At 29.9% G+C, this 12,790-nt stretch overlaps 1 protein-coding gene across 28 annotated transcripts in view; it reads right to left on the bottom strand.

The window, feature by feature from the left end:
• The window catches only part of Adgrl3 (adhesion G protein-coupled receptor L3), a 773,708-nt gene that overhangs the window by 490,410 nt on the left and 270,508 nt on the right, over positions 1-12,790 (bottom strand). For all 28 annotated transcript variants that reach the window (XM_021730674.3, XM_040292372.2, XM_078021326.1 and 25 more), the window contains one exon: positions 10,248-10,481. In XM_021730674.3, coding sequence (XP_021586349.1) covers positions 10,248-10,302 — 55 coding nt within the window. In that variant the 5' untranslated portion in view covers positions 10,303-10,481. The remainder of the gene's footprint in view (positions 1-10,247; positions 10,482-12,790) is intronic.

Genomic DNA, 12,790 nt, shown 5'->3' with positions numbered 1-12,790 from the left:
ACAGTCCAGTGGGTGAGTCCTGAATATAATGATGGAATCAATGTGAGTATAAATGTGTAGCCTCATAATTAGAGAAACTGTCACATTTGGGGATTAAGGATAATACAATGCAGTCTTTGAAAAACTCTGTGAAAAGTAAGTGACCCTTACATGGTGTTTTACTTTAAATTTTGCTTACTATCCAAATTATTTGTTTTTCAGTTCTAATTCCTAAAGGTATGTTTTAATGACTTCATTCTTGTAGAAGTAAACACATAAAGTTTTGCATTAGGGATTTTCTATACGTCATTTTACTTAATCTTTAATTATAACAAAGTTGAATTAATTATCCCTTTTATGAATAAGCACACTGTGATTTAAATGGTTTAAGGTAATGCATTTTGGAGGTAATGGAAATGGAATTAGACTCTAAGGCTAGAGATCTTTCTATTCCATTCAATAGGGCTTTACAAGTTAGTATTCTAAACCAAATTAGATTAGATAATATTATAAACTTCAGTTTCTGGGCTTCATGTAAGCATTAAATTCTAGATATGTTAATATCACCCTCTACAGTTCCTTACAACTGCAGAAGCTATTCAGTGTCCATAGTTAAAACTCATTCATTATCTTTAGCTTTCTTCTAATTCTTTCTTCCAAAGTAGTAATATTTTCATACCAGCTGAACCTAATCGATAAGAATAGTATGTCTGCTAAAATCTTTGACACACACACAAAAAAAACCTCGGGTTTTCTGCCAATTTCCATCTTTATTTATTTGTTTGTAATGTAAAAAGAAATGACGTGAGTAAATCCAGAGACATTATTATACAATATGTGAATCTGATAAAGACCTAAAGCTATAGAATTACGAAACTTTCTTAACGTGAATAAAAAGAGGCATTCAGCAGTTTACAGAACACAGAGAAAAATAGCCTATGGAAAGAAAATAAACCACTAAACACCTGTAAGATGCAATTTGAACAAATTAATAATTACATTAATGACTAAAACACAAAATCTGTAAGAGTTTAGTTCTGTACCAAAATTAGAAACTTTTTGACCACCATAATTAATGTTCAGTGTTTTTCATCATTTTCTTAAGGAAGAGTAAATGAAAACTAAAATAAAATCCAATAAATTATCTTATTGTTTGGTATATTCTTCACCTAGATAAGTTCTTCAATAAGAAAAAAATTTCATTAATTGGCAATTACTATTTTTTATCTTCATAATAAAGATTGAATTAATACAGAACTTTCAGGAGTTAAATATGTAAGTAAATGGGCAGGTGAGGTGATGAGGGTAGACAAATGATATAGGATTTACAATAAAATAGGTGAAAAAAGTGGGTGAATCCTGGCAAAAAGTCTCACATAAGAAATGCAGTTTAAGGAACCCTAAAATTGAAATGTCCTTTAACGATAATATCTTCTGGCTTTCCTTTAAAGATCTCTCTAAAACAATAATAATAATAAAAAAATAACCCAATTAAAAATGAAGAAAGCATTCAATAGTACTGCTCCAAGTAAAATATGCAAATGGATAATCAGCACATGAAAAGAAGCTCAATATCACAAACATCAGAGACATGCAAATCAAAACCCCAGTAAGTTATTATTTTATCTCCAATAAGGTGAATAACATAAAGTAAGACAAGTAACAAACGTTGGGGAGGATGTGGAGATAGGGAAACCCTCACATAGTCTGTAATGTAAAACTCATCAGCCACTTTTGAAAACAGTTTATCAGTTCCCCAATGCTGCATACAGATAGCCATCACATGAATTAGCTTTTGTATTCCTAGGTGTATAGCCAAGAAAGTGTAAACATATTCACACCAAAACCTGTGTGTGAATTTTCATGGCAGCCTTATTCATAATAGCCAGAGTGAGAATAATCTAAATGTTCATCAACTGATAAATATAACAGAAGATATGCATACAATGGAGCAATTCTGTAATAACAAATAAGTAAGTAGAGAAGCATTCAAGGACATCAATAGCTTTTACAATTATTATCCTAACAGAAAGAAACTAGTCATAAAAATCATGGATCATATAATTCCACTTCCGTGTAATGTCCAGAATAGACAAATCCATAGACATAGAAAGTAGACTACTGGCTACCTGTGGCTGGAGGGTATGAGGATAGGATGTGACTACTAAAGGTATGGAACACGAGGTTTCTTTTTGGGCTACTGATAATATTCTAAAGTTGATTGTGGTAATGTTTGCATTATTGTGCATATATTTAAATGCACTGAACTCTATACTCTAAAGGGGTATGTTTTACAGTATGTAAATATATACATCTTAAGCAAGCTGTACAAAAAAACCCTTCCATGGGCTGGGGATGTGGCTCAAGCGGTAGCGCGCTCGCCTGACATGCGTGGGGCCCGGGTTCGATCCTCAGCATCACATACCAACAAAGATGTTGTGTCCACCAAAAACTAAAAAATAAATATTAAAATTCTCTCTCTCTCTCTCTCTCTCTCTCTCTCTCTCTCTCCCTCTCTCTCTCTCTCACTCTCTCTTAAAAAAAAAAAAAACCAAAAAAACCCTTCCATTTAAAAAATAGATATTAATTTAGATCTATCTAGCTTTTTAAAACTACATTATCTTTCATAATATATAATGAAAGAACTACATCTTTTCAGTCCCACTTGTAACTATGACATGGGTTACCCAAAAAAACTTTCCATTGAGATTTCCATGACATTCCCCCCCACTTCCTAGGAACTACAATGGCAACAACCCATGAGATGACTTTGGAAGATCTGTGCTGTAGCCTGGGGTCTCTTGAATTGCTGTGAGCAGTTAACCTGGTCTATACCATACACACACAAAGGAAAATACATGATATCTTGGAGAAATTATTCTCTTAAAAAGCACTATTAAATTTGGAAACTATATGACAATGGCCTAGTTTACCTAGCTAACAAATTGTTAAAAATGGAGATCTAGATAACTCAAATCTTCTTTTACAAATTTTATGATTTATATTTTAAAAAACATTCATGCACACACAAATGACTTCTTGACTACTTCTTTGCTAGACATTTGATTTTCTAAGAAGTCATTTCTATCTCTTTACAAATCAAAAATAATCTACAATGCAGTTTTAGGTACCTCACTTTCATATCTGATAAATTTGCCAAATTTTGGGATTTTATTTTTAATTTCTGCATTTAATAATATAGATCTTTATATTCAATTGGGCATATACCTTCTTATTAGTTTCATTTTTATTAATTTTTCCCTTTTTAATATACAATATATATTTTAGAATAATTTTGTTGAGTTTCAACACAGAAATCCTCCAATTCAAAACTGAAATTTTGAATGCAACTGTACAAAATCCACAAAGATAAATTTGGAAATATTTTATAATTTTACAATAATCAGTCTTTTCCTGCAACAATATGATACACTACATAGCAACTTTTATAACCCCCAGTGACCTTAAAGAGTTTTCTTTCCATTGGTTCCATGTTTTTAGTCATGATATTTTTTAAGGAACAAATGCATTTCTTAACTGTTTTGACTAAAGATGCATATGTGCATATGTGCAAATCATATATCTGAACAAAAAGGGCTCTCAGTGATAAATGAGAAAAAATAATTCCTAATATTTTGAATAAATTATTACAGCAGTGCAAAGAATATCTTAATATTTAAATACATATTCTTGTTCGTGTTGTGTTCATTATTATTGTAGTCAAACTTGGGGAATTGTTTTAGACAAATTGTAGTGATAGAAAAAAGCAAAGTCGTATGTTATCATTAACTACCATTCATTTAAAATATTCACTAACTTATAAAAGAATATTTCTTTTAATTTCTCTTATTTTATCTAGCAATATGGCAAAATTTTATACAATTGTGTTCTTCATAGTGCTAATAGGTAATTGGAAGAGATACATAATAAAATAATTTGAAAAAAATTTTTATGAGAACAAGTGTAAAATTTAATGTTAATTTAAAATATAAGAGAAATATTATATCTAATATTATTCTAATTTTGTAAAAATATATCAAATTATACATGATTGCAATAAAAATCTAAGCGAGGGCTGTGGATGTGGCTCAAGCATGTGGGGGGCGCTGGGTTCGATCCTCAGCACCACATAAAAATAAAATAAAAGATGTTGTGTCCACCGAAAACTGAAAAATAAATATTAAAAAATTCTCTCTTTCTCCTCTCTCTCTCTTAAAAAAAAATCTAAGCAATGTTATCAATGGTTCATGTAACTACAAGGTTTATGCTTTCTGATTTAAATTTGCATGAGAATAACTTTGACAATAAAGGTAAGGTATTCTAGTAATGACTAACAAACAAATAAAATTGTTCTTATGCTTTACCAGCAATTTAAAACTTTGACTTCAGAACAACACAAAGTATAATGTGTGTGTGTGTGTGCGTGTGTGAAATAAACACAGAGAGTTTATCAAATGCCATGGTGAGTACCTATTTTATGCAAAAATTTGAATCTTTCAAAAGATTTATTTTGAAACACAACCAGTGTATTTCTCTTGCAAATCCGTAAAGAGACTAGCTTGCTTGATCAAATTCTTATATGATGTTTTCTTTGATGTGAAGAGAATCATCTATACTTTTGCTACCATGACAAAATTTATAGAAATTGTGTATTCAGAAAAACCCAAAAGTATAATTATTAATTAGATTAAAAGTTTCCTCTCAATGTATCAATTTAAACCTGAAAAAAAGAACAAATTAATGCTATTTTTCAGTAGTGACAGTATAAACTATCAAATTAAAACAGACAATAATATATGAATTTTGCCATTATCCCTAGATAAAACTGGAGAAATTAAAAGAACTATATTATAAGAAAACAAATATCTTCAATCAATGGTAATAAACGATAAACTACAAGTTATCTACATGGCAAACTAGTGACACTGTTTGCTACTACATGTTGATTTGGAGGCTATTCAGGAATCATTTGCTAATCAGAATGAAAACAAATGCATTAAAAATATACTATGGCTACCAGTATAAAAATATAAGTGTGAAATCCTCATTCTTACATTGTAATGAAAGGAAGTAGTAATCTTGAGAAAAGCGACAGGATGAGTGTATCCTAAATATTCAAATATTTTTAAAATAAATAGACATTATAAGTACAACCAAACTATTCTAGTCACAGACCACCCCAAATCAAGAAATGTAAAATTTAAGATATATTCTAACACCTCAAATACTTAATGAAATCTGAATATAAGAAAGATATATTTTACTTACAATAGTTAGACATGTTCTCATAGACTACCTCTAACAAAATCCACATATAACATGTTTGCAAATACAAAGACAAAAGAAAACTCTTTTCCATTTGCTAACATGCATGCTGGTTGCTTTGAAGGCTTTTAAACAAATTCTTACAAAGTATTTGCTATTAGCCCTCATGTCTGTAGTTATACCATGATGTTAGAGGTGCAGTAACTTACAAAATATATATTTTTAAAACACAGTATAAACTGGCTAATGTGGATGATGCTGGATATGTTGGCAATAACCTCATATATCATTATCATGACACAGATAAAACACAGTTGTATAAGGTATTTTACTATAAAAATAGTTATATTACTGCAGATATTACAAATTACCTGGGCTGGCAAACATTATAAACATTTCAAGAATGATTAATTTCTAAAAATAACAAAGTTAAGCAGAGCTTAGAAGTCGAACTTGAGATTTCCACAACTAAAAGAAAAACATGTCTTCAGAGAAAGAATTGTATGGGAAAATATTAGGTAGTAAAATGTCATTTTGTATTTTGGACTTTCTAAGTCTTATATCTTGTTAGCAATTATAAAAAGCATATAGAATTTTTTAAAAATCACTGACATAAAATAATTTACAACTATAAAATACATTAATAATAAAAAGAAAATTATGTAAAAACAGGTAAGTACTAAATAAATATGCATCTGATCTTTGTCTGGACCTAAGAACTATTTAGTATAATAACGTGAACATAACATAAAGCAGATTAGCTTGTAAAGTCCATGAATATAAAAATACATATGTGACTTTAACAATAAATAGACTTTCAGAAAAAAGCATGCATAACATCTTTCTAGAAGAATAATTAATTCCTATGTTTTTCTGTGAAAATGCTATACAATTTTTTTTTCTGTTTCTCATTTTAAGTGCCATTGATTTTGTTTTCCACCTCTTCAGTTGTGACTCTGTTTAAAAAGAAACTTTATTTAAGCTGAGATGTAGTTAAAATATATGAGCACAAGACAAGTCACCTTCAGGACTCCCAAAACTTTGGTGCTTGGGTGAAGTTACATCCTAGGATGAGATCTCCTAGCCCAGTGACCCACAATGGACCCAGATATTCCTTTACTGCCAATGGGAATGAGCTCCAGGGACCTACATTATTATGGTTATTGTTCTGAAATTTTGCTGTTTTTCCTTGCTCTTAACCACATCAGTAAAATGACAAAAAAAAAAAGTACACTTTATCTTCATGCAACACTATGATAGCACTAGCAAAGATTGGCCACTGCTTTACTTCCTTCTCTTTCTTTTCTGCCAGTTCTCACTGCATTATAGTAGGGGTTCTGTGCTCTACAGGAAGGGGATACAGCCATGGAAAACGAAATACAGAGGTACACAGAGACATAAAATATGAACAGATAAACATAGAACCAGAGACATTTCTTAATTTTAAAAGTTATATATGTATTTAATGTTGATGTTCTGATTATTTTATTCTGATTATTCTGATATTATTCTGATTATTCTGGAGCAATATGATTATTCAATTAACATAAACATATTAGAATTAGTTTTTTTAGCTTAGTTTCTAATTTTATCAATATAGAGAGACCTGGCAAAGCTAACCCTCGACAATTATAGATTGCCAACTAAAGAGTGATTTAAGTATTCCTACATTTTGGAAATAATTTAGATTAAACAATAATAATGTTAATAATAATTTTTTTGTTTAGATACTAGTATTTAGAAACTTCTTGTAAAACTTGAATACTAAGGTTGAAGTAAAGAGAAGATTGTCTTCAAGTCTCAGGTTGAGACTAAGGATAGTTGCATTTTTTGCTTATCTAATGTTTAACCACTTCAAAGTAAATAAGGTGTAGGAAAAAAATGGAAGACTTATCAAATACCAACTACTATGTTAGAAGTTTTATATATATATTATTCCATCCATTACTTAAAATACCCTACAAGAATTTGTACCTTACAGATAACAAACAGGCTTAAACTTTTTAATGTACTATAAGCTCCTTGAGGAAAGAAATGCAAGTCTTTTGTTCAGTGTTATATCTTTAGTATCAAGCACAGTGTTCTGGCTAAGTTTACTAGTGATAAATGACATAAATTAACTAGCTTACAAAGAAATAGGGTTTCTGAGCTAGTTGGTGGAACAGTTAGAATTTTATCTCGAGTCTTTCAGGTTTCAAAACCCAGTCTGTGTGTCAAAAGAACATGAAAGAGGCAGGTAACCAGTGTTTCTGCCTCACGTACTCCAAATTAACAGAAGGTCCTTGAATTTAATTTCTCTCAATGTCATTTAGCAGCTACACTACCTCAGGCAAGTTGCTTTACCATTCAATATCTCAATATATTTTTCTGTGTAAAGATAACAGTAACGGTAATCACAAATAATAATAAACCCATGTGATTGTATTAAGGATTAATTAAACCAATAACTGTAGTTTATGGCCATAAAATAAAGAGTCAAGATTATTATTTACTTTGGAAGAAGGGATAGTCATAAAAGTTATTATTCAGAAAAGCTAATATCCAGGGTTCAGGAGGGCAAACAAAGCTGGACATCTCAATAGTATACATGTAGATGCCATCAGAGAATGTTTTAGAAACAAAAGTACTTTGAAAACTATCAGACATTTTAATTCATTCATCTGAGTATTTTCAATCATACAGTATTTCTTTAATGGATACTCTAAAACGCCCTAGCCTGCCTGTTACAATTTACCACTTCATTAAAGGTATGTTCTTCTACTTTTAAGCAAGCAGGATTCCAAAGGGTTGTTCATAGAGTACTTCAGTCAAAAGTCAAAAGTGGCAGCACAAAGAATAAGGAGAAGACATTCAATAAAAGGGAAAAAAACAATATGCATTTCTCTGGTGCTAACTTTTAAAATACCATAGAAGGTAATAAGAATAAAGTTTATAAATAAAAATCCTGAATATTATTTAGTCTACTTTGGTTAAAATTCAAGATAATTTTAAGTAGTCCAAATAAAACAGAAAGGATTACTTTGGTTGTTAACCCTCAAGTAGTTTACCAGGGAAATATTCTATGTGTTCTATGAATATATCAGAAGTTTTAAATGAATTTACATACTTCTCAGACTTATCTAGAGATATTCTGGGTGTGTTTGTGTATGTTTCTGTGTGTTTAATACACACACCATGCTCACAATCCAAGATGTCAATTTTTACAACCAAGAAATTCAGCTCTGGAAAAAGATAATCTTTCCCACAATGTCTACTTTTGCTATTTTTAAATACTTTCCTCAAACAAGGGTAATTTTAAAGTGACCATTTGAACAAAAATCATGTATGTGTGTAATTCTTAGTGTGAATATCAAATGAAATAGTTCTCTGGCCTGCTAATTCCTGGTTGTTTTAATTCACTAAAATAAAAATAATCTGGATGGACACAGTATTATGATAAAGAAAATTAACATGTTTGCAGACAAAATTTTCATTCACTGAGCCTGATTTTTTACATAGGATATTTATTTAATCCTCAAAGTAATCTCAAGTAGCTAGTTTTATTTTGCTTTTTTTAAATTAAAAATTAATTTTAATCACCTTTAGATGTATATATAATTAGAAATGCATTCATTTGAGTGATATGATTCTTATTGCTCCATATAACAAAATGTTTGGTGTACTCATGTATGTGAAGGTAAGTGAACCATCAGTATATGAATTAAGAAAACATTTTGAAATTTTTGACAATTTACTTTATTTAAAACAAGGTATAAATAGGATTTGTTCTCATGTTTAAAAATCTACGTACCTTATAACATGTTAGAACTAGATATATTAAATCTGAGGAAATTTAGAGGAAAACTTCAAAAAGGAAAGAAGTTATTTTATCCAGTTTTTATTTTTCATCATGACAGTAGAATGCAATTCAAATGGAAATAAGCAATTGCATCATTGGTGAACAATGGGTTTCTGAAGACTGTTAAAAACTAAAAGTGAACTAAAGAGGCTAAAAATGCATTTCAGCTGCTTGCTACAAATGTAAAATTCTGAAACATCCTAAAAACTGGCAAATACAGCTGTGCCTCTTTTTCTTTCCTATAAGTATTATCAATGTATGAGATCGTACTAAATCATTTTCATCTTAGTGCAAACCCAATGATAATTAGCACAAAACTTTAAATTATAAAAAAATTTAAATTATATATGAACATATATATAGACTTAAATTTACCTGTTTTGGAAAGATTCAGCGAATACATTAAGATGTACAAAATATGTCAGTCATCCTTCCATACTGAATGATTATGAATTTTATAAAATTTGCAAAGGCACATGACTTCTATACTATCATATTTGTGTAAGAAATATCAAGTTTATTGAATAAAATGAGTTTATAAGTTCATTATGGAGCATATTAGCATGTTTCTGCAAAATTACCTTTCTCTTTTAAAGGGATATATTCATACTATTCTCTTGTAGGGTTTTTGTTTTGTTTTGCATTTTGTTTTTGCAATGAAAAGTATATGACAAAAACAATTTCACTCTAATGAGAGGTTAGAGTTTATACTTTGGGTATTAAAGATTGTATGAAATAGTAACTCTAAAAAATTATTACTTAGTCTGGGAAAGCAGAGTTTCTTTCATCATTTTTCTAAATGTTTATACCTTTTACATTCAAATTTTTTAAGCACAAAAACATGTAAGCCCCAAAATTCACAATGATATAATACAGCTGATTTTCCATAAGTGTGATAAAACAACAAAAAAATGCAGTTTTTAAAAATTAAAAATAAAAATAGTAAAACTGTTTGGTTTTGCAAAGATTTCATGGGCACTTTAAGAAATTTAATTGAAAAGTTGTATTTACCATAGCTAAAATTACACATATGGTACTTACTCATTTTAATATATGATTTTTAAAAAACTAGAAATTATCAGAGCAAGGTTTCTGGAGAAAAGGTCTAACATGAATAAGTGAAATAACATTAAGCATTACATAAAAATCTAGTTAAAGATCTTACCATGAACTATTGGTGCTAAGAGCATCATGAAGGTTAGTAGCTGTGATGGCCACATGGCTGTGGGCTTGGGCGTGAGAATTCCTCAAGAATGTATGTTTCAAACGTGAAACAAAGTCACTGTGTTTGTGGTTCCTCTTCTGTACTCCAAGATTGATAATTAAAAATTAAAACAAAATCAAAAAGTAAAAGAAAAATTCCTCAAAAATTGAAACACCAATATTCCAAATATGAAACCTGCAAAAAAAGAAGAAAAAAGGGGGTGTGGTGGTTATCAATTAGAAGGTATTCTTATTTTAATTCCCTGAAGAATTGCTTTATTTCCTCTTTAAACACCTGTTTTCTGTTCCCATCTTTTCTGTGTACTGGGGATTGAACCCAGGGCACTCTACCACAGAACTGCATCCCAGGACCTTTTTACTTTTTATTTTGATTTTGAGACAGGATCTTGCTAAATTGCCAAGGCTGGCCACAAACTTGAGATTCTCCTGCTTCAGCCTGCCTAGTCTCTGGGATTACAAGCATGTACCACTGCATTCAACATTTTTTCAACTGAAGAGCCTAAACATCAACCTAAAATGGGTAAATAATCTAAAAAAATTTTTATGCATGTATTACCATAGTTTTTATACCTCAAACTCAAACCATCTCTACTGGACAAATTAATTTAAATATACTAATTTTAATATGTATAAGGAGACTTGAGGACTGCTTTTCGTAAGTATTTTCCATACATATATAATTTTACTTACAGAATAGTAAAATATCATCATTCACCAAATATAATTTTTACTAACGTTAAAATAGTAAAATATTTTCATTCTTCACTATTACTATAAGTTTGAAAGGGAAAGTTAAGTTACTTTCATTTTAGGCGCTTATATTCTTTCAGAAATTTTCCTACATGTTAACTACATTACTTTTCTAAGCATTTTATAACAATTGTGATTACAGGTTTATAAAAGATGCTACTTTTATGTTTGATTGTCTAAAATCTCAATACTGAAATTTAATGCATGATATAACCTAAATTACAATTTTAAAAATTTTATTAAAATGTGCTTCTAGCCAGGTGCAGTGGTGCATACCTGTAATCCCAAACGTCTCAGGAGACTGAGGCAAGAGGATCTCAATTTCAAAGCCAGCCTCAGCAACTTAACCTTTATCATATCAAAATTACAAGTTTATCAAACTATTTTTTTTTGTTCACTTAAATCCCAGTAGTAAGAACACAAATTCTTAACTACCTGATCTCAATTACTGTTCTAGAACTGTGACCTCCAGTAATCACTTAATGACTTGGTGCCTCAGTTTCCCTGTTTGTATAAAGGTGGAAGTAATGTTATGTAATTTATAGGGTTATACAAACATTAAGTGAGTTGAAACTGGTAATTTTATATTATATATTATACATTAAAATGTGTTTTATCCAGAGCAATGTTGTCATGGACTAAATATTATATGATTAATTTAATTTAATATTTAACTGTGATAATTATATTATATAAATTATGAGAATGAACAGATTTCTCATAACCTACAAGAAAGTATACCACTATTCATAAATACTTTTTTTTAGAAAAGTAAACTTTTTAGGATGACTTCTTCCAATTTATATCTTGTCAATAACTTTACTAAACCAATCAATTTTTATATAACAGGGACAATTTAATTAAGTCATTTCTAAAGCAAAGTTCTTAATATACAAAAAAAACAAGCAAAGATATTAGGGCTGCACTAAGTCACATAAGACAGCATCCAATGTATCCATGATTTATTAATAAATATTGCATAGTCATAAACATATATTAATGCTTCATAATCTTGCCCTACAAGGTGATGTTGGACATTGATCCCAAAAATGCCTTCCTAATTTTACTCAGCAATAAAAGATAATAAAATCATGGCATTTGCAGGTAAATGGATGGCGTTGGAGAAGATAATGCTAATCGAAGTTAGCCAATCCCAAAAAAACAAATGCTGAATGTTTTCTCTGATATAAGGAGGCTGACTCATAGTGAAGGAAGGAGGGGGAGCATGGGAGGAATAGATGAATTCTAGTTAGGGAAAAGGGGTGGGAGGGAAATGGAGGGGGCAGGGGATTAGCAAAGATGGTAGAATATGATAGACATCATTATCCAAAGTATATGTATGAAGACACGAATTGGGTGTCCACATACTTTATATACAGAGATATGAAAAATTGTAGTATATATGTGTAATAAGAATTGTACTGTATTCTGTTGTCATTTTTTAAAATCAATAAAAAAATAAAGTCTAAAAACAAAATTACGTTAAAAAACTTCCTTCCTAAAAAGCCATTTTACATGGAACATTCCTTCCAATATGAAATAAAATCTCTATGATACATTAATTCATCAAGAAAAGGAGCAGGGCAGCAAGATGAAAAGTTAAATGACTATAACTCGTCTTCTCCCATCACTATCAAAGTGTTAATATGTTTCATATGAGATAAGACACATCACACCTGAAATTGTCTGAACAAATATGAGAAGTTAATAAGAAATACCATATCATTTTTCATT

This window comes from Ictidomys tridecemlineatus, chromosome 9 (assembly GCF_052094955.1).
Source record: "Ictidomys tridecemlineatus isolate mIctTri1 chromosome 9, mIctTri1.hap1, whole genome shotgun sequence".
Lineage (NCBI taxonomy): Eukaryota > Metazoa > Chordata > Mammalia > Rodentia > Sciuridae > Ictidomys > Ictidomys tridecemlineatus.
Note: the sequence above shows the minus strand (reverse complement) of the source record. Positions and strands in the feature narration are given on the sequence as shown.